This window comes from Lithobates pipiens, unplaced genomic scaffold (genome assembly GCF_037356315.1).
Source record: "Lithobates pipiens isolate NorthernLeopardFrog02 unplaced genomic scaffold, aLitPip1_a1.2 Scaffold_16, whole genome shotgun sequence".
Lineage (NCBI taxonomy): Eukaryota > Metazoa > Chordata > Amphibia > Anura > Ranidae > Lithobates > Lithobates pipiens.
In genome coordinates, this window is record NW_027507748.1 from 314,703,721 (window position 1) to 314,730,519 (window position 26,799).

The window sequence follows — 26,799 nt, forward strand, 5'->3', positions numbered from 1 at the left end:
GCCTATTTTTGGCATTTGGTGTTTCCAAGTTAAAATCCATATTTTTTGCTAGAAAATTACTTGGAACCCCCAAACATTATATATATTTTTTTAGCAGAGACTCTAGAGAATAAAACGGCTCTGGTTGCAATATTTTATGTCACACGGTATTTGCGCAGCGGTGTTTTAGACACAACTTTTTGGGAAAATGGACACTTTCATGAATTAAAAAAAAAAAACAGTAGAATTAGCCCAATTTTTTTGCATAATGTGAAAGCTAATGTTACGCTGAGTAAATAGATACCAAACATGTCACACTTTATAATTGCACGTATTCGTGGAATGACGGCAAACTACGGTACCTAAAAATCTCAATAGGCGACGCTTTAAATTATTTTTTCCATTTTTTCGGTTACCAGGTTAGAGTTACAGAGGAGGTCTAGTACTAGAATTATTGCTCTCACTCTGACGATCGCGGCAATACCTCACATGTGTGATTAGAACACCTTTTACATATGCGTGCGTGGCTTCCGTATGTGTTTTCTTTGCTTTGCAAGCTCGCGGGGATGGTGGGCGCTTTAAAAATGTATAAATTGTTTTAAAAAAAATAATAATTTTGATCACTTTTATTGCTGTCACAAGGAATGTAAACATCCCTTGTGACAGTAATAGGTGGTGACAGGTACTCTTTATGGAGGGATCGGGGGACTAAAAGATCCCCAATCCCTCCTTTACACTTCAAAGTATTCAGATCGCCATTTTCGGTGATTCTGAATAGTGTATTTTTTTTAAATCCGGCGCCATTGGCAGCCGAGTAAACGGGAAGTGACATCATGACATCACTTCCGTGTTTACCATTAGGAGACTAGAATGAAGCCGCTTACGAGTATGCACATCTGCGTACGTTTGGCAGCAAGGGGTTAAAAGCAGTTTATCTTTAAACAATATACCACATATTTAAGTACCATTTAGGCATTTTTTTTTTAAATGGAAGAACTAAAACCAGCTAAGCTTATCGTTTTTAAGACATCAGTCATGTACAGACTGTTTCAACAAGGAAATTTAAATTTGATGTACAAAATAAAGTAGTCCAAACCACCTAGTCAGAAATAAAGATGGCACAATGGAGTTGATTTACTAAAACTGGAGAGTGAAAAATCTGGTGCAACGGTGCATGGTAGCCAGTCTGCTTCTAACTTCAGCTTGTTGAATTAAGCTTGGACAAAAAATCTCGGAAGCTGACTGGTTTCTATGCAGAGCTGCCCCAGATATTGCACTCTTCAGTTTTAATAAATCCTCCCCATAATTACTTGAATTGCTCCTGATTTTGTGATGATTGCACTATTGCTAAACTGAGATGATAGAGAATACTTCCAGAGGTCAAATTTTCTTTTTACCACAGAGGGAGATTTTTCCAGCTTGTAAAAACTCCCTGAAAACATGCCCTGTATATTTATCTTCTAGGAAACGTAAGAGAGGTAAGATTAAACCTGTACGTTCCAAGACATTGTGATGCAAGTATACAAGAAAAAAGCATGGTGGTGCTAGACAATTGGTCATGTGTTTCCTCAGGGCTTTTTTTCTCAGAGAATAGGTGCAGGAACTCAACCATGCCTGCCACACACACACCTGCAAATATCATCAAATAGTAGCTCTTCCCTCTGCATACAACCCCTCCCTCCACTGCTCTCATCTTCTTCCCTCTCCTTAAAAGCCCCACCATCTGCCACGTGTCTTACCTTTGTTGCAATATTAAGCTGTAGCACCTATCCGGCTGTAGTACCTCCCAACATACTATACTATACTACAGTCACTTACAAGGGAGATCGTGCAGTAGAAGCATCAACAACTGGTCACCAGGGAAAAAATGGAGACCACAGAGGGTGCAGCCTTCCAACCCTGGGCACCTATTCTGTATCTCCCTTGTCCCTGTCCTGTACTCAGTGAGATCTACTCGGGAGATCTGACCTGTGGGAACTAATGGAAGATAAGCAATCACTTTTAAATGCAGAAGCTGGACTTGTGTGTTACCAAGTGATAGTGGTGAGTAGGGAGCAGAAGACCTGAGCCAGAGGTGGTGGAACTGAGTTCCCCCTAGTTCCTGCTGAAAAAAGCCCTGTGTTTCCTTCTTTCTTCTATATGAAGGTATGCCGCGAGTATGATCGGGAGGTATGGGCCATGCTTATGAATTACAATATATGTGAAAATTTTTCACAGCAAACGAAACCCTCTGAAGAAAACCCTGTTGGGTCGAAACGCATCAGAATTTTGTGTACTATCAGCATTTCTTACATTGAATGTTGTGTACCTTTGTGTTTAGCCTCATTTGTGTTGGTTTTATATATCTCCTGTACCACAGCTCATGTTTTAATTGGCATTGTCAGCTTTTTGATACGATTGTCACTAATAAAATTCAATATAAACTTTTTATTCTATGTAGTATTTTTCCACCACCTTTCGCTGCCTATAAAACCCCATGGGGGACATTTCCCTTTTTTGACATAGATCGGGGTGTGCAGCATCCATCTTTTCTCCTATAGATGTCTTTTTCCTTTACAGTGCAAGACAATTGTTAGCTAGATTATATTCGTAAATCTACTTGGCCTGTAGGCCCATTGGCACCAGGGGGATGGCTTGATAACTGCTTGAACCTTATGGAAACTGGGTCCTTCTGCAGTCATAAGTCTCTGGAACAAGTGCCACAAAACAGAACTATACAAAGTGAACACCTTTATACTGGAATCTGTTTTATTAAAAGAATTGTGTGTACCACACATTTTGAAGATGTTGCATTCCAGTACAACTGTATTGCATATTGTCATACATTTCAGCCAGCCTGCTTAGTGAAACCTCCAAAACTGTGCTGAACTTTGAAATGTTTTAGCAGCTAGTGTGTTGGCTTTTTCTTTGTGATTGGTGCCTGTTTACATCCGAGGGCTGCAGCCCATTTTCACCAAATCAAAAGCTTTTCAAGCACAAATGTCTGAAATGTACAACCTGTACAAAGGCATATGGGTACTAAAGTCAGATAGGCTGTACACTTTGCAAGGGAATTTTCCCTGCAGGTTATCAAATGAGGTGAAATTTCACTTTGCAAAGAATAGCCAATCGTGTGCAAAAAAAATAAAAACAGAGTTTTGTTTGCACAAGATTGGATGATGGAAGTTAGAACTCCACCTCATTCACTAAGCTGTAAGAAACATTCACCTGCAAAGTATAATACAGGGTAGTATTGCTATCTGATTGTAGTTGAGATTCTCTTGCTATGATGTGTTCTTTGTAAGTGCCATTTTAAAACTATTATGCATTTAATTCCTTAGAAATAATGTACAACTAGAACAAGTAGTAAGCACAGTTTAATAAATATTAAGTACAAAAAAAGGTCATATGAAAAAGTAGAGAAAGTAATATCAATTTATACGCATACACACATTTTGGTTACACCGCTATCATTATATAAACATACAGCCAAAAATGCAGTGCATTCCCATTATTTTATATGTACAATAAAATGGCACTGTGGAATATAGTTTAGTTTTTGATATCACAGCCAGGAAAGCAATGGAATAAAAGTGAACAAACTCTCTGGATTTAAACTTGTTTTTTTTTTCTGTAAGCACAGACTATAATTATGGGCAGGATTATTTAAGTAAGTGTAAAATCATTTGATTTTCTTTAAAAGATTCAAATAGTGTTATATAACGAATCATTAAAACCGGGGTAATATGATTATCTTTTAACATATAGTAAATAAAAATATAGTTCTAAGTTAAAAATTTGGTTTTCTGTGGAATACAAAAGTTAGAGAAGGTAAATCCATATATGTATATGAACCAATTCTCTAGGGTCATTTGATTCAACTAACAATGGCTACAAAGAACTTTGGGCTGGCAATTTGAAAAATTTAGTAGCAATGGGCATGGCCTATTAAATATACATAGTAGTTATTCCTATAATATCTTTATGTTTGTTCTCTGTTTCAGATGCTGATACATGTGGACCAATATAATTAACAACCAGTAGCCTATGGACAGAACAGAACACTTGAAAATTGAAATGTAAAAGTTTTTTTTTTTTCCTTGAGATGACTTGCATGGTAAGCTTTAGGCATAGTAAAGTCATTTTGTAACCCAGATGTAGGCTGTTGATAGCATATAAAAAAATTTACATATTTTTTAAATCAGTTTTGAGATGCAGTCTTGGTTTTAAAAAAATGAATTATTGCGATGGAAGAAAAAAAAAATATTTATCTGATCACTTTGCATGCATTGAGCCACTGCTTTTGGAAATATGGCAATACAAAGTCAGTGCAAAAGACATTCCTAATACCTGCAAAACACAACAAACAACATTGTCATTCTCAAAAGCTTATTCTACACTTTCTTTTTTCATACTTGAAAAATGATATAATTTTATCATTTACATCTGTATATTGCTAAACATTTAACTCTTGTATATAGACTGAATGAAAAATATTCCCCAAAATCTACTGAATATTAATGTGTTTAAAAAAATAAAGGGAAATTATACATTATGGCATATAGAGGCTACATTTAATGTGTAAAAGCAGTATCTAAAAATCAGGATCCAAAAACTTAGGATAAGGCCTTGTTCACACAGGTGTACCACAGAGTACACCCATACGAGGGTTGTGTTTACCCAAACAAGAATGCACAATGTTCCCTATGCAGGCAGTCCAGTTCATGTCAATTAGGATGCTGTGGCTGCACAGATACAAAAATAGCTGCTCCCAGTCTGACTTCCATGCAGATGCGGGTGCATTGGGCCCTTTATGCACACTGCATGTAGGACTGTGGATCTGTACAGATGTCAAAAAGGGAGCAGCAGCTTTGTGTCCATGCATCCACTGTATCCCAATTAACATGAATGGGACTGCCTGCATGGGGATGCATGGAACACCTGTGAATCCCTGGGGGGGGGGGGGGGGGGGGTAAATGCAGCCCTCATACAGGCGTTCTCTGTAATACGCCTATGGGAACGAGGCCTTAAACTGAACTGTAATGTTTTGAAGGATGTTAGATATAAAATACCCAAGACATTGTAACTAAAAATCTACAGAAAGGGCCATCACACTAAAATTCATGCAACTACTTATATATAGAAGTGCTTGCAAGCTGGAGAAATGTGTGCAGCAGTGGGTACTCTACAACAAACTCCTGAGTAAATGAAACCTGTCATGAAACATACGTTTCCATTGCTAATATTTCCTTCTAATACTTGTCTGACTCTCATATTGACACTTTTTCAGTTGCCAGGAACAAGTATGCGGGTAAGGAGTTTTAAATTTGATTGCTCAGACAATGTGAACCTCCCAGGACATTCCCCTCACGGAGGATGACTGGTCTGAATTTAGTGACATGTATAAGTCCTCAGTCATATCTCGGGATTGTATTATACAACTTAAGGTCTTTCACCACTCCCATCTTACTCCTGCCAAGCTACATAAAATGGGGTTATCCCCCTCAGCTGAGTGTTTTAGAGGCTGCGGCCAAACTGCTGATTTCCTACATTGCTTCTGTACTTACCCCATGGTTCAGGACTTCTGCATAGCTATAGGTTCCTTTTTTCCTCCACACTAAGCCTGACAAACATTGTGAATCCCAATAACTGCCTTTTGGGAATTTTTGGCGACCTACCTATCCCCTCTAATGCTAAGAGACTATTCACATCTTATATTTCTATGCAAATAAGTCCATTTTACCATCATGGAAGGGATCACAGTACCCAACAAAATCCATGTGGCTGAAACAAATACAATGACTCTTTACCATTGTATAAAGTCACTATTGATACTAGAAAAAGAGCTAAAACATTTAATAACATTTGGGGCAGATGGATAGCTAGCCCTCTGACACAATAGGATAGATATATCACTCATTGGTTGTGCTGGCCACTCTATTCATTCATTCTGACTAATATGTACTTGACTTGAACATCTGTTGCAATTCCTTGTGACTATGCATGTAGTAATCACGTGAGAAGTGTGTGGCGATAATTGATTGGTTTAATATTTGTTTCAGTACATAGTCCTTTTTTGTGCAATGTGATTGGCAAAGAACATTTTGTTTATGTATGTATGTCTGTCGAGTTTTACATTTTCCTCCAACTTCATTAGCTACACAGTTGTTCCAGGGCAGTGGCTTGAAGCCAAAGCATCCCACAATAGCCAGGCAACTAGTATTTTTAGAAATAATCACAATGCCAACCCCTATATTTCTTTAACTATAGGTTCACATGAATACTGAGTCTCATGACACATATATAGTGGGGTTGATTTACTAAAGCTGGAGAGTGCAAGATTTGGTGCAGCTCTGCATAGAAACTAATTGTCTTCCAGTTTTTTTATTTATTTTTGTCAAAGTTTAATTGAACAAGATGAAGCGGATTGGTTACCATGCACCAGATTTTGCACTCTCCAGTTTTAGCAAATAAACCCCAAATTATCCCCTTAAAATTTCTTACCTCAATAATGGATGTACAGATAGTCACTATCCCAACATACAGGAAATTACTTTCAAACCACGCTGTGAAAGCGACCGAACACCCCTAGGATTTAAAGTAAAGACTTTTTAAGACACTTTTTTCTCAATATACAAACTACATTAAAAACAATATATATTAGGAGCTCTTCTTCTGAGAAAAGTTTTGCTTTAGGTGTACATAGGCACATCATTGTCCCCTAATCTTTGGATCCTAGATGTGGACAGCAGACAAGGTTTTGAATTCTATACTAATAGAAATTAAGTTCCAACTTTGCTGCTATAAAGTCCTATCTTTGTCATTTAACTGTTAAATGGTATGTAGAGAAGAAATCCAAATATGAATATTTGATGCATAGTTACATTGGTCCAGCTTGGACCAATGTAACTATGCATATACCATACCTGACAAATGCTCCTGGAAGCTAAAAATTCCCACTTGCTTCTGGGTCAAACACTCATTGGCTTCCCTGCTCCATTGTGGTCGCAGGAGGTAGGATGTCATTCAGAGAATGCTTTGCATTTTCTGATCGAATAGAAAGTATTCTCTGATTGGATGAAGTGCAGAGGCAGGGCGTTGATATCACATTCTCCATCCTGACAAATCGGAGAACACTTTGCATTCGTTCAGAAATTGCAAAGCATTTTTTGATTGGTGCTGGTGCCAAGCGGCCAACCTACTATGCTCAGAATTCACCAAGGCAGCTGCTTGGCATGGGACCCAGAAGCAAGTAGAGATCACTCAATTAGACACCTGCAGCTTCTAAGGACATCGGCCAGATATGGTATATGCATAGCTGAATTGTATAGGCACTGTATGAAACCTGGACCTAGAATGCGGAAGGTCCTTACTGGATTAAGAAAAAAAAACTATTGAAAGATGAAACAGTTATTTTCAGACACAAAAAAGTACTTCTGTAATAGTAACCATTCCAGCCCCAGAAGGGTTTACCCATTCCCTGACTAGGTACTGCTTTATTTTAACTGACAATTGCACGTTTGGGCGGCGCTGTACCTAAACAAAATTGATATTGTTTTTTTCCCCCCCCAAATAGAGCTTTCTTTTGGTGGTATTTTTTTTATTTTATTTTTTGCGCTATAAACCAAAAAAACATACATTTTGAAAAAAATATATATATTTTTTACTTTCTGCTATAATACATATCACCAAAACAAAAAAAAAATGTATTCATCAGTTTAGGTCAATATGTATTCTGCTACATATTTTTGGCTAAAAAATCACAATAAACATATATTGATTGGTTTGCACAAAAGTTATAGCGTCTACAAAAAAGGGAAAGATTTAGGGACTTTTTTTAATTGTTTTTACTAGTAATGGTGGTGATTTTTAGCGGGACTGCGATATTGTGGCGGACAAATCTGACCCTAAGTGACAGTTTTTGGTGACCAGTGATACCAGCACAGTGATCAATGCTATAAAAATGCACTGATCACTATATAAATGCACTTACTAGGAAGGGGTTAACACTAGTGGTGATCAAAGGGTTAAGTGTTCCCTAGATACTGCTTTCTATATGTCAGGGGGATTTGCTCACTAGGAGTAGAGACAGATCGCTGTTCCTGATCAGCTGATCTCTCTCTCTCCTCCCCTGCCAGAACAGGGATCCCCATTCTGCTTCTCTTCACCGTGATCGTGGGTGGCCAGTGGACATCGAGTCCGCTGGACCCACAGACGAGCTCCTCCGGCGGCGGGCGTGCACCTGCAAAAGCCAGTGCACGAACCGACGTACCAGTACATAGATTCCCGCAGCCGAGCCACCTTGCCGCAGTATAACTGCAACAGCTGGTCGGGAACTGGTTAAGGGAGTTCTATGGTCACAGCATACACATTCATTTTATAACATCAACATTCTAATGCAATTAATACAAAACAAAAATAACCTTTTCCCAGACAGTGTCATTAGTACAGTACAGTGTTTAGTATTAGCACTGATAACTGTATCAGTGTCACTGGTGATATCAGTGTCAATTAGGGGTCAATTTACTAAAACTGGAGAGTGCAAAATCTGGTGCAGCTCTGCATAGAAACCAATCAGCTTCCAGGTTTTTTTTGTCAAATCTTAATTGAACAAGCTGAAATTGGCAGCTGATTGGCTACCATGCACAGCTGCACCAGATTTTGCACACTCCAGTCTTAGTAAATCAAACCCTTAGTGCAGTGGGCAATCTGACACTATCATAGTCCCACTACAATCACCCCCATTACTAGTATAAAAAAAATACATAAAAATTCCAGTATATATACAATCATTTGTAGATGCTATATTTTTCACACAAATCAATATGCACTTAATGGGATTTTTTTATTCATTTTTTTACCAAGGACAGAGGTAGCAGAATACATTTGGGCCTACATTTATGAAGAAATTAGATTTTTGATTTTTTTTTTAATTGGATGTTTTGTGGCATTATATTTTCTTTAAAAAAAAACAGTCTTTTATTCGTTCACCACACTCTCTAGTGAATTTCAAACTCACAAAAAAAAATATATGCTGCAGAATATGCAGCACAAACAGCTTGATTCATCAACTGCCGCACACTCTCCTTGTCATCACAGCCTCAGCCAGGAGGAACAGCTTCTCCTGAGTCCTCACTTTCACACAGCAAAGGGAAAGAGCAGAATAGAAAAGCACTGGAAGAATAAAGCTCACCCCAAGAGCAAGAAGAATGAACTCATAGGGGGTTGTTTTACTAAAGGCAAATATACTCTGAAAGGGAATTTGCTCTAGAGCTTGGTAAATGAGGAATCACATGCAAGGAAAAAAATAATTGTTTTTGCTTGCACATGTTTGGATGATGGAAGTAAGCAGTGTTTCCTCTTAGTAAATTATTATTTACTAAACTCTAGCGAAAATCAGTTTACGAGTGCAACTGCACAGCCTAGTTGCCTTTAGTAAATCAATCCTATAGTGTAGTAGATGTATTTAAAATTGCACAGGTACATTAAATAAAAACATCCGGCATGCTCTTTTACTGACAGTAAGTAATGCAAATGACTGTCTGTACTCAGTTAAGTGTCGTGCAATATCTGTGCTATAAAATGTACAAAATAACATCTAATTGTATAGACATTACTGAACTGCAAAGGTTTGCAAACTGAACATTTTTAATCCCATAGTTTGCACTGTTCTGTCCTTTTTATAGCAGTGGATTTATACTAATATCTCTGTGCTGATCATTAATATAGCAAACTATGGTGCTGTAATAAGATGTAAAATAGAACTATTTTCCGGTCTTCTCAGAAGCAGCCAGCAGAGGGAACTATTCACTAAGCATTGCAGCTATAATGATTACATTGCTAATCTATGGACTGCATAAGGTATATTAAGAAACCTCAAGGAAAAATCAAGGAAGAGCATGTTGTTGTGTATATTTAATATCTTTAAACCAGTAAGTAACATTAGACATTTTCCAAGTGCATTGGCATCAATTGAGTTAAGCTATATAGGAATAGAACATATATGCATTGTTTAGCTGAAAGGGTAACTTGGGCCTATGCAATAAAGTATAAAGATTCATAAAGAAAGCTGCAATATAAATCGCCTATACCTGTTTAAAGGCATCACTACTGGAACACCTTTTAGTTTCTGTAAGGCAGCAAGAATGTGGAATTGAATTACCCCAGTCTACTGAACCATTGATTCCACAGCATTGCATCTAGAAATAAAAAATATATATTTGTGATAGTATTTCTAACTAAAACATCATCAATATTTTCAGCGGAGCTTCAGGCAAAATTATTATTGCCCCCCCCCCTCCCAATTAAGCGCATGCTCAGATGTGCCGCAAAGCTTCAAGACCACACAGAGCCCTGTGGCATGGGTGGCTCTTCCCATGCATGTGTAAAAAGACCACTGTTATGGAAGTTCTAAAACATTGGCGTGTTTGTGCATGCGTGGGAAAAGATGTGTTGAAGGGCTCTGCCAGGACTTGAAAGCAGACCAAAGCCCTTCAGCACATCTGCGCACATGCCATAATAATGCAAATGAGGGCATTGGAGGGGGCAGCCCCAAATAAAAGGGGACTGAGGATCCTCATTAACGTATGATTTTTCCAATTTTAATGATTATCCCGTCCACAGTACAAATTCAACAGATTCAAGAATATTTAGGGCTGTATTATCATATAGGCATGTTTAAATATTATCTCAGTTGTTTTTAATTCTAAATGTATAAATTCATTAGACTAATGGTATGTTAAAAACTCCAGGCAGATATACACAAAAACATAATTTAAACCAGTCACATTACATTTAAAAATTTGAGTAGAATTCCAGGTTTACTTTGACTTTAAATGAACTATTTCCATTGCTAACTGATGCGGCCGCTGTGTGCACCATACTGCACTGTAGTAGCACTATAGTAGCATTAGCTACATACAGTATGCGGTGCTGTGTACTACAGCAGTACTGTCTGCTTTGTATTTTTATCAATGAATACAAGGATTCACACAGTGGACACATCAGTTAGTAATAAAAATAGTAATGAAATTATTTGGGCCAGCTTAGCCCAAAAAAATGATTTAAAGTCAAAGTTAACCTGGAGTTCTATTTTAAATTCATAAGTAGCTGATTCTATCTTGTCATCACTGTTCTGCCATCTCGTGCACAATAGGACTTTAATGCTTTGCACAGTGCACATTTAAAGACGCTCATAGATGGTGCGATTATCTTTCCTGTAACCACAGGTCGATTCCCCCATTAACACAGCCAGTTTTAATAGGGGAATCCCTCCCGCAGAGCTAATGTGTTCTCCTGGTGGGGGGATAGGAGGGGGCTGTCCCGGCCGGGAGAACACACAGTGATTATTGCTAGCGGCTATAACTTCTTGCAATAATTGCGTGAAAAATCCAATAGGCTGATTGTACCCAAGTTGATTGATCAATCAACCTGCCCATACATGGTTTGAATCCCGGCCTATCCTTGCTGATCCGGCCAAGGTTTGACTAAGGGGGGCTTAAACCTGTGTAAAGGAGGGGAGAGCACCCAATCGATGTGCTACTGCTTCATTGTTCAATCACAGGTTGTGATAGGTTCTGGACCAGACTTTATAGCTTAGTAGTCATGCAAGCTATGAAAAGGATTATACAGATTGTCAGGTAAAATAGTTCAAATATATGTATTTCATTTATGCACTGTGCTTTTTGCCTGAAGTTCAGCTTCAAAAACAATATTTTTTCTTTTTTTTTTTACTATACGAAGATAGCTGCACATTAGCCTTTGCATTATCAGGACTTTATTATCCGTGCTCATAATAGAAGCTTAAACTCTTATGTGTTCCACACTCACGGTCTTCTGTATTTCGTCCCAAATAGTTTCATTTTTGTTGTTTTCCTTGGACGTCTTAAAACTCTTTTCCAACTGCTTTGTGATATGTGGGCCAATCTAAAAGAAAAAAAATATATATATAAAAAAAAAATATATATATATATATATATATATATATATATATATATATATACGCACACACACGCACACACAAGCGCACACACACGCACACACACACACACACACGGTGCAGCGACTTAAATAGGGACATCACCGGATGATGTCCCCGCCCATTATGATGTCACAGTCCCAGCATCCTCTGGAATGTTGTCTATTTTAGGAACCCACTGACAATCTCATCTATATGAGACTTGAGAAGGATTTTAAACATAAAGGGTGTTAGCACAGGGCATACAGTGTATTAGCAAGAACCGACCCCTTTCCATCCATCCTGAAACAGCATCCGGTGAGAGAGGAGAGGAGAGGAGAGAAGGTGGCAGCACTGTAGTGGGGAAACTGAGTGCCAGGAAGCAGGAGCAATTGGCACTGCATGAGGGGATTAGGGTGTGCCCAGGCACACTTGGCACACCCTGCGCGCATGCCTATGAGTCCACTCCAATTTCGTTTTGAACTTCTCAGTCTTGCACAATTGTTCAGGTTCCTCCCCTGTACTGAAATTGCCTTACTCTGATTTCACGATACACTGTAAACATCTCACAGTGTGCATTGAAATCTGGAACAAGTCAGATAGAGCCTGCCTCATTTCCTAGTCGGAAGATGTCCAGGATCATATACCTCTTTCTTCCCCAGCCTGACAGTCCCTGGACCACCCCTTTCATTCATTGAATTTCACTCCTCCAGTCTGAGACCTACCCATCAATCCATTTTATTATTTATATAACTCAGCCCAAAAGCCAGCCAACTGCTTGCATGGGGGCTGAGGGCTCTGGTGAGGAGTACTGAGGCCGTGTGCTGTCATGTTTTCAGGAAGCTATTTACAACACCCTACTGCCCCTCTCCCCCACCAGCCATGGCCACGATCTGCCTGAACTGCATAGAGGAGCACAAAGACCAAGTGATAATGAGGTAGGTATCTAAAGAAAACGGAAGGGGGGGGCGTGGCCTGGCGCGCGGAGGAGATGGCAGCCTGAGCGTTGAGCTCCGAGAGACCCGCGGCTCCTGAGCAGATTCTTGGCATCCATCGCACCTTAAAATGAGCGGATCGGGCAGGCACAACCCGGGGAAATCGTCCCGCCGCTCGTTAGCAGCCCTACCAGCACGAAGCATACCGGATATTTTCCGCAGCAGGTCCCGTTCTGGCCGTGAGACACCTCTCAAGATGGCGCTGGCTCGTGGGGAGGAGGACGAGCTGAGCGAGGGATCTCAGTCAGCAGCGGAGGATATGGTAAGCGGAGCGGAACAGGCTAATAACCCCCTAACTCTGGGAGACATGACAGCAATAGCGTCTGACATCAAAAACACACTGTTCTCTGCTATAACAGACTTAAAAGCTGACCTCCTATCATTGACTGAAAAAATGGCTGCCCTGGAGAGGGCTGAGGACAGAAGGGATAGAGCTGTCCGTAGACTTGAAACTACTACTGCCTCACATTCAGCGCATCTTATTAACATCAACAGACATCTCGAGGACCTTGATAACAGGGGACGGCGCAACAATATCAGGGTCCGGGGGGTCCCGGAGTCGGTGAGCCCCGACCAAATACCTTCAGCCCTCCGGTCAATCTTCAATAAGCTATTGGATAAGTCCCCGGACTCCCCCATCGAGTTCGTGAGGGCACACAGAGCTCTCCGGATGAAACCCCCAGATGATGCACCCCCGAGGGATGTAATTTGTTGTTTGCAGAACTTTCCCTTAAAGGAGGATATAATGACCCATGCTAGGAGAAATGACCAGATTTTCTTCAATGACAACATTTTAGCCCTGTACCAGGACCTCTCACCAATCACTCTACAAAATAGGAGGGCCCTGCGCCCCCTGCTGGAAGTGTTGAGGGAGAAGGGGATTGTATACAAGTGGAGGTTCCCCTTTGCGTTGCAGGCGACGGCGGGTGGCAGGCAGTATATCTTACGGTTACCAGATGATCTTCCGGACTTTTGCACGAATTTGCATATCCCTCTCATTGACCTTCCGGAGTGGTACGCGGAGTTCAGGGATCCCCCGCTGGAAAGCAGCCCCGAAAATACTCCTCACACTACCCCCACCAAGCCCCCACTGAAGAAGAGCAAGTATGGCAAGCTGCCAGGCACCGATGCGGGCCGTCCGCCACACTGACCTAAACAGTCCAGGCACCGAAGCCAGACCTGACTTTCCTTACCGTACTCCAGCATTGCGTCTCAGGCGCAGGAAGGTCGCTACATCTAAAGATAATGGCACATGTCTTTTTGACGGTTTCGTGATTTTTTTTTTGCTAACTTTTCCTTATTATTTTTGCTTTGGACCGTAGCTGAGAGGTTGTTCGGGATTTTTATACTTTTTCACTGTTCATCCTCTTGTTTGTGACGGACTCACTGCTTCTGTGTGACGGCCACTAACACAGGGCACATGTTTTTTTGTTTTGTTTTTTGTTTTATTTTTGTTTTTTAGCTTAATGGCCGAGTGCGCATTCATACCGCTGTAATGCCAGTAATGTCTGTATTGTTTATTTTCATTTGCTCTCTCACATTAATGTTTTGCATATGTTTTGTCGCTGAAAATGGGCCTGCGGGTCTCCAGTGGTCTCTAGCTGTGACTATATTGTTTAGGTTATATTCTGATTATAGATCTGGTATTAGAGTTTGCCGCTTATTTCGGGTGTCGCCTCTTTGGCGCGCCTCCCACGTTTCCCCCAAAGTGGGTGCTGCGCTGTGTAGTTCGGCACAGCTAGCGCCCACAGGTTAATTTTGCGCTTGCAGTCGGCAGTCTGCAAGCAGATTTCTCACTCGATTAGGTCTGCGCCCCATACCAGGGGCCTTTCTCTTTTTTTTTTTTAAAGAAGTTTTTATTAAGAATTTGTACGTGTACAATATCATAAACGAAAACAATAACATATGTATGAGTGAAAAAAGTGACAATATTATTCGGTACATATAAGAGTCGACAATCTCGAATGGCATATAGCAAGAAATTCTAACCAATACTATGATGTCATTCTTTAAGGTAAATATCTGTAGGCTTGGTCTATTCAACTAAATAGTCTACTAAAAAAAAGGGGAAAGAGTATTAGATCTCGAGATCTCAGTGGAGGGATTTAGTGTCACTTCAGAAAAGTTTGATGTCATAATGTGGAAAAGGGACTAGAGTTAATTTTCATGAATACTTAAGGAATAGAACAATTTGTTGGGGAATGATACTGCAGAGAAATACAAATTAAAAATAACTAAAAACATATTCCAGAACATTGTGTGAAGTAAATGCAGTCAAAGCTGCCTTCCAATTGCACATTCGACACTAAAGTGGTATTTGAGTAGTAATTCTAAAATGGGGCAAGGTAGGGGCGGTGGAAGGATATCAATGTAAATACATTGAATGGGATAGGAGTGTTCTGTATACAGCCTGTTCCGATATTGGAGAATGGGTAAAATGCTTCCAATGGCCTATGTGGTTTGAAAATTCAAATGGTTCTTGAGAATGTGAACCAAACCTGTATATAAACAGTAGTAAAAGATAAAGAGAATCTAAAAAAGGGGGGCTCTAGTTGAGTAAGGAGAGGGGGTATGGAAATTAGGTGATTCAAGATTTATTTGTGATAGACGTTATTAACATTGTGTTGAGTTTTCATATCATGTAAGCAGATCTCGATATTCCTGTGTGGTGGTGAAATGTTGCCAACAGGACCATGTCTGTATGAATTTGGAAGGTGTGTCTTTGGCTTGATGTATCAGGTCTTCCATTTCGGCTGTTTTGTGGAGTCTATCAAACCAATCACGCACGGTTGGGGTGGCCGATGATCGCCATTTCCTGGGGATGCACATGTTTGCAGCGGCTATCATGTGCATAGTGAGGGATCGTAGGTAGGTACGTTTTGGTTTTGCAGGGTAGTGTAATAGGAATTGTGCAGGCGTGTATTCAAGTGTGTATGTGGTGATTTTTTGTATCAAATGGTGAACTTTCTTCCAAAACGGTTGGATTTTATGGCAGGCCCACCATATATGTAACAATGAGCCGATTTCAGTGCCACAGCGCCAGCATTGCGGTGAGAGGGAAGGGTAAATGTGATGGAGTTTAAGAGGTGTGCGGTACCATCGTGAAATCAGTTTATATGCATTTTCTTGCGCAGAAACGTTCAAGGATCCTTTGTGTGTGATGGTAAGTATTGTTTCCCAATCCTTATCTGTGAGGTTGATAGATAAATCAGTGGACCATTTCATCGTGGTCCAGCAGTTTCGTTGTTGTTGGTTCGGGAACAGTAATCCGTAGGTAAAGGAGATAAGGTGTCTATGGGGTTCTGAGTGTTGGCACATGTCCTCAAATGGAGTGAGAGGTCGGGACCACTCCAATTTTGAAGCTTGTGTGTCGAGGTAATGTTTAATTTGGATATAGGTCCAGTATGAAAATGTGTTTGGTCTAAGCTGGTTCGAGAGAGTAGAGTATGAGAGCAGTTTGTCGTCTGTGAAGAAGTGATTAGCCCGGACAGGCATGTGCGGCCATTTAATCTTCAAAAAGGGAGCGTGTGCCTTTCTCTTTTTACTCTTGTTTCTTTCTCACCTGGTCTATCTTAACTCTTTTCTTTCCAGTTTTATATTTTCCTTTAGCTCCCTCCCCCCCCCCCCTCTTTTTTTTTTTTTCTTTTTTTTTTTTTTTTCTTTTCTCACGTGCAGGGGTACGCGGGGTCCCTACGTACGACCAGCAGATGGCCTATTCCTCGTTGGGGCGGGCCCCAACCGTGATATCGCACAATGTGCAGGGCTTGAATGTGCCGGAGAAAAGGACATCCATGTTCAGAGAACTAAATAAGGTAAAGCCTCTCTTTGTTTTCTTGCAAGAGACACATTTTCAAACCAACAAGATACCTAACTTATGTCACAAAAATTTTCCCCATATTTATCATGCAACGAACCCAGACGCAAAAACCAAAGGGGTCTCTATACTAATTAATAAATCAGCGGGCTTTGAGGTGACCCAGCAGCTAGCAGATCCCGGTGGCAGGTTTATATTTGTGAAAGGGAACTGGGGCTCCACTCCCTTGACTCTAGCGAACGTGTATTTCCCCAACAAGGCACACGGAACTTTTTGTAAGCACTTGATTGCTGAGTTGAAGATTTTTGCGTCGGGGCGGGTGATCCTGGGAGGGGACTTTAATGTCCCTCTATACCCACTGCATGACACGTCTACCGGGAAATCGAGCGTCTCCTATCGCACACTTAAACAAATCAGGAACTCTATACTTTCTCTCACTCTGATGGATACATGGCGACTGGCTCATCCGAAAGGACGAGACTTCACACACTACTCGGTCCCGCATAGAAAACACTCGCGCATTGACTACATATTCTTGACACAAAGGGATCTATCAGATGTGGTAGATGCACGTATTGGCATACAATCGTTTTCTGACCATGCCCCTGTTGCCCTTACTATCAAACGACAGATTCCTGGGCCTAAACCCTGTACGTGGAGGCTGAACCCCTCCCTCCTGACAGATTTAGATATTAAGTCGAGATTGACGGACTCGTTACGCAACTATTTCTTGGAGAACTCGGTGGAGAGCCTCTCTCCCCTGACCATTTGGGAGGCGCACAAATGCGTCATGAGGGGGGAGTTGATCTCCGCGGGAGCATCTCGTAAGAGGGAGGCAGAGCGCAAGGTCCAGTCTCTTGCGGCTCAGATTGCGGGCCTTGAGAGCCAACATAAACAATCTTTGGATGTGGCAGTAGCGGAGGAACTCTTGCTCTTGCGTCAAGAGTTACAAAATATTCTAGATTTCAAAAGCAAGCGAGCGCTTTTCTTGAGGAAAAAGGTGTACTACGAACATGGGGACAAGGGGGGTAGGCTGTTGGCTAGGGCCCTGAAGGAGGCATCTTTAGCCAACAACATTTTGGCTATTAGGTCGTCAGAGGGCACTTTGTCTAATCGCACCGAAGATATTTCTGCCTGCTTCCAGCAGTTTTACACTAAGCTTTATAATATCCCACACCCACATAAACCTCCAGATTTGGGGGGTGATAGGAACCACATTATTAGGGAGTACATAATTCAAAGTGGAATGCCCACACTTACTTTGGAGGAGGCAGAGTCCTTAGAAGGACCAATCGCCTCTGCCGAGCTATTGGATGCGATTAAAAGTCTCAAGCCTGGTAAGAGTCCGGGCCCTGACGGCTTTTCCGCCCATTATTTTAAAACTTTTAGTGATATTTTATCCAAGCCACTATTAAAAATGCTAAACTTTCTAATGACCCCACAACAAATACCGGAAACATTCCTGGAGGCGCATGTCACAGTCCTACTTAAACCGGGCAAAGATCCGACGGATTGTGCCAGTTACAGGCCAATTTCTCTTTTAAACTTGGATCTAAAAATTCTTGCGAAAATAGTGGCAAACAGACTGAACGCTTTTCTCCCACGGCTGATTGGTTTGGAGCAGGTGGGGTTCGTCCCGGGCAGAGAGGCCAGGGACAACGTGATAAAGGCCCTGGACTTGATAACTCACTGCCATAAGGCGGAACTCGAGGGCTTTCTCCTGTCTATCGACGCGGAGAAAGCCTTCGATAGGGTCGCTTGGGACTTTCTCATGGCCACCTGCTCCCATATTGGCTTACAACCACATATGCTGACTTGGATATCCACCCTATACCAGAATCCAACAATGAAATTAAAAATCAACGGGTCTCTATCTGGTAAGGTGCAGGTGAGAAACGGCACTAGGCAGGGGTGTCCCTTATCTCCTCTCCTATTTATTTTGACTTTAGAACCTTTCATTCGCACTGTGAATGGTTCCCCAGCGATTTCTGGCTTCAAAATTGGCCCAAAAATTTATAAGGTTGCCGCTTATGCGGATGATTTACTATTTTTTCTGACCCATCCACATACATCCCTGCCTAATCTGCTACAGGCTTTTTCTACATACAACTATGTTTCTCAGCTGAAAATCAATTATACAAAATCTGAAGCACTAAACCTCACTTTACCAGAGGCGCACCTGACTCAGGCCCAACAAAATTTTTCCTTTAAATGGGTTCAAGGATCACTTAAATATCTAGGTGTGAGGCTGCCACCGACACTCGACCGTGTGTTTGCTGAGAATTTTGCCCCTATGTTGAGGGCTGTCGGGGCCGACCTTACTAGGTGGTCCCCGAGGCCCTTTTCCTGGTTCGGGAGGGCAGCAATCGTCAAAATGGTTGTCTTGCCGAGGCTACTTTATCTATTCCATACGCTACCGGTCCATGTCCCGTCAAGTTTTTTCAAACACCTTCAGTCTGTGGTGGGGAGGTTCGTGTGGGGAGATAAAAGACCCCGTATAGGCTTCCGCACCCTGACGAGACTTAAAGAGGATGGGGGTCTAGGCCTACCGGACCTCAAGCTATATTATTACGCTTCACACCTGACACGGATAGTGGACTGGCATTGCCATGGGAGACATAAGGATTGGGTGGCCTTGGAGAGAACCAGTTCCACTATGCCACTGCAGTCTGCCCCTTGGATCCTTAGAGGACATTGGCCCCCGGGAACTCACGCAACAACCGACTATAGGTACTTCTCTGGCGGTCTTTCATAAGGTATCCATCTTGCACGGGATTTCCTCTGTCTACTGTCCGCTCACTCCTTTGACAGCTAACCCAGATTTTCCCCCGGGGGTGGGTTCCCATAATTTCACTTATGGTGATAATTTGCCACTTAGAGCAATACAGTTTGTAGAAGGTGGCCGCATTATCCCCCACTCCAAGCTGCTGGAGATCCTCTCACCCACTGTACTTTCTTTTTGGAATTTCAGACAAGCTCATCATTTCCTTGTGTCGTCAGCTAGGTGTACAGGATTCATGAGAGAACCAACGGCATTTGAGTCTAGAGGTCGACCGATATATCGGCCGGCCGATATATCGGCCGATATTTGCCGTTTTTTAAATAATCGGCATCGGCCGATTTGAGCTGATAAAAAGCCGATTTAGAACTACAGCGGGACTTTTCTATTACAGAAGTCATTTCAGTCAGTGTAAGTTGCCTGAGTCGTCATAGCAACACTTTCCTCCTCTCTGGGCAGGCTGCCAAGAAAAGAACAGAAAGATACAATGTTTACACTTGAATGAATGAAGTCATCTCTGTGTGTAGAAGTTCTCAGTTTAACCATTTAAAGACCAAATCTTTTCTGACACTTGTTACTTACAAGTAAAAATCCTGTATTTTCTGCCAGAAAATCACTTAGACCCCCCAAAAATTATATATATATTTTTTAGCAGAGATCCTAGGGAATAAAATAGAGGTTGTTGCAATATTTTATGTCACACGGCATTTGCACAGAGGTCTTTCAAATGCATTTTTTTAGGAAAAAAATACACTATTTAAAAAATAAAAATAAAATAAAAACAGTAAAGTTAGCCCATTTTTTTTTCGTCCAAAAGTTTTGACTACCTGTTTTTATTTAATATATAGGTTTTTTTTTTATTTATTTTTTTTATCTAAATCATACATACAAGTAAACTGATTGGAGGTTTGTTTTGTTTAATAAATGTTTAAATGTAAGAAATTTTCTGTATCACTTATGAAGACTGCTTTCACACTGGAACGGGCAGGCGTTGATGGTAAAACGCAAGTTTTAGCGGCTCTTTACCATCATTTTAGCGGTGCTATTTGGCTAGTGGGGCACATATAACCCAGCTAGCGGCCAAGGAAGAGGTTAAATGCGCCCATGAAGCACTGCTGCCAAATCGCATTGCATGCGCTTCGGCAGTGGTGCCCATTCATATCAATGGGCAGGAGTGGTGGAGGAGCGGTATACACCACTCCAAACGTGCTGCTTGCAGGACTTTTTTTTTTAAGATCCTGCCAGCGCATCGCCTCAGTGCGAAAGCACTCTGTCTTTCACACAGACTGCAGGGGAGCCATTTTACAGGCGCTATTTTTAGCCCAAAAGCCCCTGAAAAACGCCCCAGTGGGAAAGGTGTGTTAGATCAAGGGGGATTAAAAAATAAAATAAAAAATGAAAAAAATAAATAAATAAAATAAAATCGGCCTAACATTTCGGCCCAAAAAAATCGGCATCATATATCGGCTATCGGCCGCCATGATTTCTAAATATCGGCATCGGCATCGGCCAGAGAAAAACCCATATCGGTCGACCTCTATTTGAGTCGCTTTGCCTAAAAGGGGACCCTGTTAGGAAAACTACATCCTTTGCCTATACGCTTCTCCAGCAGGGGAGAGGAACACCCTCGTTGGGGTTTCGGAAGCATTGGGAATCTGCATTGCAGACCCGGTTCACGGACTCTCAATGGCAGAGTGCCTGCATCTTGGCACATAAATGCTCAATCAGCACAAGGGTACAAGAGAACTCATATAAATTATTATCTAACTGGTATGCTACTCCGGTTAAGGTGCACAAATGGTACCCAGCTTTCTCGGATTCCTGTTGGAGATGTGGTGTGGGCAGGGGAGATCTGCTACACATTTGGTGGGACTGCCCACACATAACTGCATTTTGGGACGAAGTCAGAGAGTTGACTCGGAACATTACGGATACTCAAATTAACCTTACACCCTCTTGTTGCCTCTTGCATATCACGGAGGTCACCCTAGCTAGATACAAGAGTTCTTTAACTAAGCATCTCTTAAATGCGGCTAAGATGTTGATCCCTAAGTATTGGAAAAGCACTTCCACACCCTCGATTAGAGAATGGCTATCCATGGTAAATTACACTTTCCAGCTTGAAGACACATTGGCCATAGCTAATGAGTCTGCAGATAAGTTCCACAAAACGTGGGCTCCTTGGATTGAATTCAAATTCTCTGATAGGTACAAGCGGCTGACAACCGGGTGAGCTCTGGGCTTTGGCCCAGTATGGTGTCTCTGTTCTCCTTGACATTACCTGACGAGGTAGCGGTTGGTCGTCCCTGCCCATTGCCCTTGACCCCGGGTGCCCGGCTAGCAAGCCCTAGTGACCCCTGCGCGTGGGAGGGGGCTATTTATGTTTTTTTTTTTTTTTTTCTCCCCCCCCGCTCTCCCTCTTTCTCTCCTCTCTCTGTCTTCCTTCTCTCTTTTCTAGCCGTTACAATTCTTCCAGCATTACCTCGCCATTTTAATATGAACAGATCTTAGGCCTTAGATGGCTCATTATCTACCCTTTGTGAGGTTGTACATGATCTGGACGAGTGATTCATCTATACTGTTACTAAGGTGGATTTTTCTTGCTTTTTTTATTTTATTTTTTTATTATGATCTGTACTGTTTGTAATTGTATCTGGAACCTTGTAACTCCTCTTGTTTGTGTTCTTTCACTTTGTATTTCTACTTGAGTAATAAAAATTTCTATTGGAAAAAAAAAAAAGAAAACGGAAAGTTCTCACTTTAAAGAGTAACTCCACTTTTGTTGAGAAAAAAAAAATCCCCTTTTGATGATCTATGTACAATGCAGACATTTTAACAAACTGTGTTGCAGATTCCTACCTTTTCTTATTCTGAAGAAATAGCTGTTTGTTTGTCTGTATGTGTCCTTGTGAAAAGTGAATCTAATGGGAGTGATTTTATCAGTATCAATCAGCTGCTGCACTTTCAGGTTCCTAATGAGGAAAGCAGCAGGGTGTGCATCCTTTAAGACATGATTTCCTATTGGGAGTATCTCACCAAAAATGACATTTTGTTCCAGAGGATGCCTAAAATCTGACTTGTATCTAAGGCCGCGTACACACGGGCGGACTGTATGGCCTACTTAGTCCGTCATACAATCCGACGGACAGTCCGTCATACTTTCGAATGAACGGACTTGACCACACACGGATGCACAAACAGTCCGTCGAAAGCTTGCGCGATGACGTGTACAGCACGTACGACGGGACTAGAAATAGGAAGACCAATACACAGCAATGCACCCTTCGGCCGTGTAAATCCTTTATGAGCATGCGCCATTCTTAGTCCGTCGAACTAGCCTACTCACGAGCGGATTGTCCGCTGAAACCAAAGTATGACGGACAGTATTACAGAAATTCCGAAATACTTAGTACGCCAGACTGCACGCTGAAAAAGTCCGCTGAAGCCCACACACGAGCGGACTGTCCGCTGAAATGTGTTTCGATGGACTAAGTAGGCCATACAGTCCGCCCGTGTGTACGCGGCCTTAGTGAAAACTTCTGGAAAAACCAGTAAGCCAATCACACAAGAGGGAAATTAAATTTCTGGGGCAGCGGTCTGTACTCCATCTGTGTACAGAACGCCTCCAGGTTGCCATATTGCATTGCATTTTACAGAAAATGATAGTGCTGCAGAATGAAAAGGAAAGGTAATTTTTAACCGCTTCAATACAGGGCACTTACCCACTTACTGCCCAGACCAATTTTCAGCTTTCAATGCTGTCGCACTTTCAATGACTATTGCACAGTTATGCAACGCTGTACCCAAATTAAATTTGTATCTTTTTTTTGGAGACAAATAAAGCTTTCTTTTGGTAGTATTCAATTTGAAAAAAAATAAGCTTTTCTTAGTTTCTAGTAGAAAATGGTGTAAATAAGTCATTTTTCTCCTGATGTGTGCTGATAAGGCTGCACTGATGTGCAGCACTAATGAGAACTGCTAGGCAGCATTGAGAGGTGCCACTGATGTGCACTGATAAGTGCCGCCTATCAGTGCACATCATAGGCGGCACAGATAGGTGGCACTGATGAGCAATTATTGGTGGCATTGATGGGTGGCACTGATGGGCAGGCACGGCTGGGCACTGAAAGGCAGCACTGATTGGCAACACTGCTAGGTACTGACTGGCATCACTGATGGGCACTGTTGGGGCTGCACTGATATTCAGGGTCCTAACAGTCATGGCTCTGATTATGGCCCTGAGTCATGGCCCTGCGAGGAGATGCCGCTGATCGGTTCTGCTCTCCTCTCTTCACACGCTGTCAGCGTGAGGAGAGGAAAGCCGATAACTGTCATTTTCTTGTTGTGATTGGACACAGCTGATCACATGGGTAAAGAGCCACGTCATCGGCTCTTTACCGAGATCGGGGATGCACCGTGTCATGGGAACACGAACGCTTGCGCGCCTGCAGAGATTGGGACGACGTCAGAACAATAGAACCAACCCGCAGCCGTCATTTCCCTATATGGCGTGCTGGAGGTGGTTAATAATAATCAATAATCAATAATAATCAATAATCAATCAATAATAGTCAAATAAATGCCTAGCTTGTGCAAGCCATTTGTATAGTAGCAGTATATCCTCCTTACTCATAATGTCCTTAGACCTACAGTAGATATTAGTTATAATCCTCTGTCTAGAAGCATTTTTTCAGTGCAGAGTCAACATTACAGCACCCAATAGCTTGTTTTCATAGAATATTTGACAATCCTTTTCTTCTACAGGGTAATGCAATTAGTTACAATGATGTTTGCTAATTCAGAATTTTCAATGTGAGCTTACCAAAGGTACCAATCTCACAGACTTTCAGTCTGAGCTGATAGAGATTGCCCATGTAGCCCCAGCCTAATGCTCAATATCATCCAGTAAAATCATATTGCCTAAGGCACTTTGGGGAATATTTACAGAGGGAATGAATATAAAGCCCTCATGCACACGGTTTTTCTCCTCTTAATGCCAGAACTCCTGGCATAAGAAAAGATGCTTAAAAAAAGTTCCTAAAGCCATTGACCAGAATATATATATATATATATATATATATATATATATATGGGTTTAGTGTGTCCTAGGAAGTGATTCTAACTGTGGGGGGGAGGGGCTGTGTGTGACACATCACTGATCAGCGCTCCCGATTACAGGGAGAGCTGATCAGTGACAGTGTCACTAGGTAGAACAGGCTTGCTTTCTAGGCAGAACATGCTTTATGTTAGCATCTCCCTGTTCTTCCTCCCCGTGAGATGATCACGGGTATGCCCGCAGACTCGATGTCCCGATACCCACGATCACGGTCATGGAGCTCCCAGTGGGCACGCGCCACAAGCCACCTCTTAAAGGGCAACATACAGGTACATTAATCTGCCTGTATGTGCCCTTCTGCCGCAGTATATCTGCGTGAGGCGGTTGGGAAGCGGTTAATGCACACTCAGCATTTTTTTCTGCTCTTCAGCCATACCTCCCAACTTTTTGAGATGGGAATGAGGGACACCTATCAGCAAAAGTATGCAGGCATAGGACACACCCCTTGCCACACCCTCTTAAAGGGAAATTGTACAAAAACAAGATTGGGTAAACCCACAAGTGCTTTTTTTTACCACTACTTTTCCTTCATATTGACTATTGGAATTTACAAATGCAGCAATTTATAAATCAGATGAAAGGGTTAGCGCTGGAAAACACTTTTTGATAGATAAAAAGTGCATTTTATATACATCTATATAGATCAGACCAAAACTGAGGGACAAATGAGGAGAAATGAGGAACAGAGGGACATTGCTCCAAATCGGGGACAGTCCCTCGAAATCAGGGACAGCTGGGAGCTATGCTTCAGCTACTATCCTAATCGTGCTTTTGATGGGTTTTTTTCAGCCTGTAAATGCTCCTCTTTTAATACGCCTAATAAACACCTAATGTATATGTGCTGCACGGACACATAGGCTGACATAGGGGTGCTTTAACAGGCTGAAAAAAATGTCAAATGCCTGTCAAAGCGTCTTTTTTTTTTTTTTTTTAAGCCCAGAGTGCATGAGGCCTTACAGTTCTAAAATTCATATAAAGCTTATAAAGTTATAACATAATATACATTTACCAAGCATTTACTGCAGGTGAATACATCACAGTAATTTAAAATACATGCACCAGGAAGATAGACTTGCAGCAAATGTTTGTTGAATTCCACATTTACTGCTTTATAAGTATACTTCACAGGCAGGTTTCAATTAACATTAAAAATAATACATCTTACCTCTTTTTCATAGACAAACAGGACAATAGCCAGAATAACTTCGGTCAATAGAATCAGAAGGAGCAAAATAAAGAACTAAAAGGAGCAAAAAGAACATTTATTTAAAGCTGATCTTCATTGCATCTGAGCACCACAAACCAAAAATACTGTTTAATAAATTTTTTAATACTATAAGTACATTTTCTTTGTCGAGAAATCACTTTACTGAAAAACAACCTCTTAGCGTTTCTGGCTTTGGCCATCTTGAGTAAGGGTAAATGATTAATGTACCATTTATTTCCTGGAACACTTATGTCCTCAGCAGGGCTGGCACGAGGATTTTTGACACCCTAGATGAAACCTCAATTTGCCACCCCCCCAGCTCCACCCCTTTGCCCTACCCATGTATACCCCAACTTTTTAATGAAATGCTCATTAAATGCAGCCCACCAGCGCCCATCAAATGAAGCCTCACCAATGCCCATCAAATGTAGCCTATCAGTGCCCATCAATGCAACCTACCGGCGCCCATCAATGCAGCCTACCAGCGCCCATCAATGCAGCCTACCAGCACCCATCAGTGCAGCCTACCAGCGTCCATCAATGCAGCCTACCAGTGCCCATCAATGGAGCCTACCAGTGCCCATCAATGCAGTCTACCAGTGCCCATCAATGAATGTTTGCTTGCTTCCATTCATTCGAGAGTTGGGACACAGACACAGTCCTCCACCACCTCTGAGCCTTTGACACTATGTGCAAATGGAGCGGCAGCTGCCTGCTGATGCTGAGTTGCTTGCTGCAGAGAGAAAAGAGTAGAAACCCCAATGGCCAGGCACCTTAGGCAGCAGTACGGCCTAGGCGGCTGCCTAGTTTGCCTACTGCTAGCACTGGCCTTGGCCCTCAGCTCAAGCATGCATGCGGGGGGTGTGCTTAGCTGGGAAAACCCCTCCTCCTCTGCTGAAGACTCCTGGGATGTATGAAATTGGCCTGGGCAAGAAACCAGGAAGTAACTGAAGAAGTGTAGCAAAAAAAGTAAA

At 41.8% G+C, this 26,799-nt stretch overlaps 1 protein-coding gene across 2 annotated transcripts in view; it reads right to left on the bottom strand.

The window, feature by feature from the left end:
* Positions 1-3,322: 3,322 nt before the first annotated feature.
* Positions 3,323-26,799, bottom strand: part of CD53 (CD53 molecule) — a 62,300-nt gene continuing 38,823 nt past the window's right edge. For both annotated transcript variants that reach the window (XM_077481646.1, XM_077481647.1), the window contains exons 4-8: positions 25,784-25,858; positions 11,788-11,883; positions 10,050-10,157; positions 6,463-6,546; positions 3,323-4,308 (exon numbers count right to left, since the gene is read on the bottom strand). In XM_077481646.1, coding sequence (XP_077337772.1) covers positions 4,234-4,308; positions 6,463-6,546; positions 10,050-10,157; positions 11,788-11,883; positions 25,784-25,858 — 438 coding nt within the window. In that variant the 3' untranslated portion in view covers positions 3,323-4,233. The remainder of the gene's footprint in view (positions 4,309-6,462; positions 6,547-10,049; positions 10,158-11,787; positions 11,884-25,783; positions 25,859-26,799) is intronic.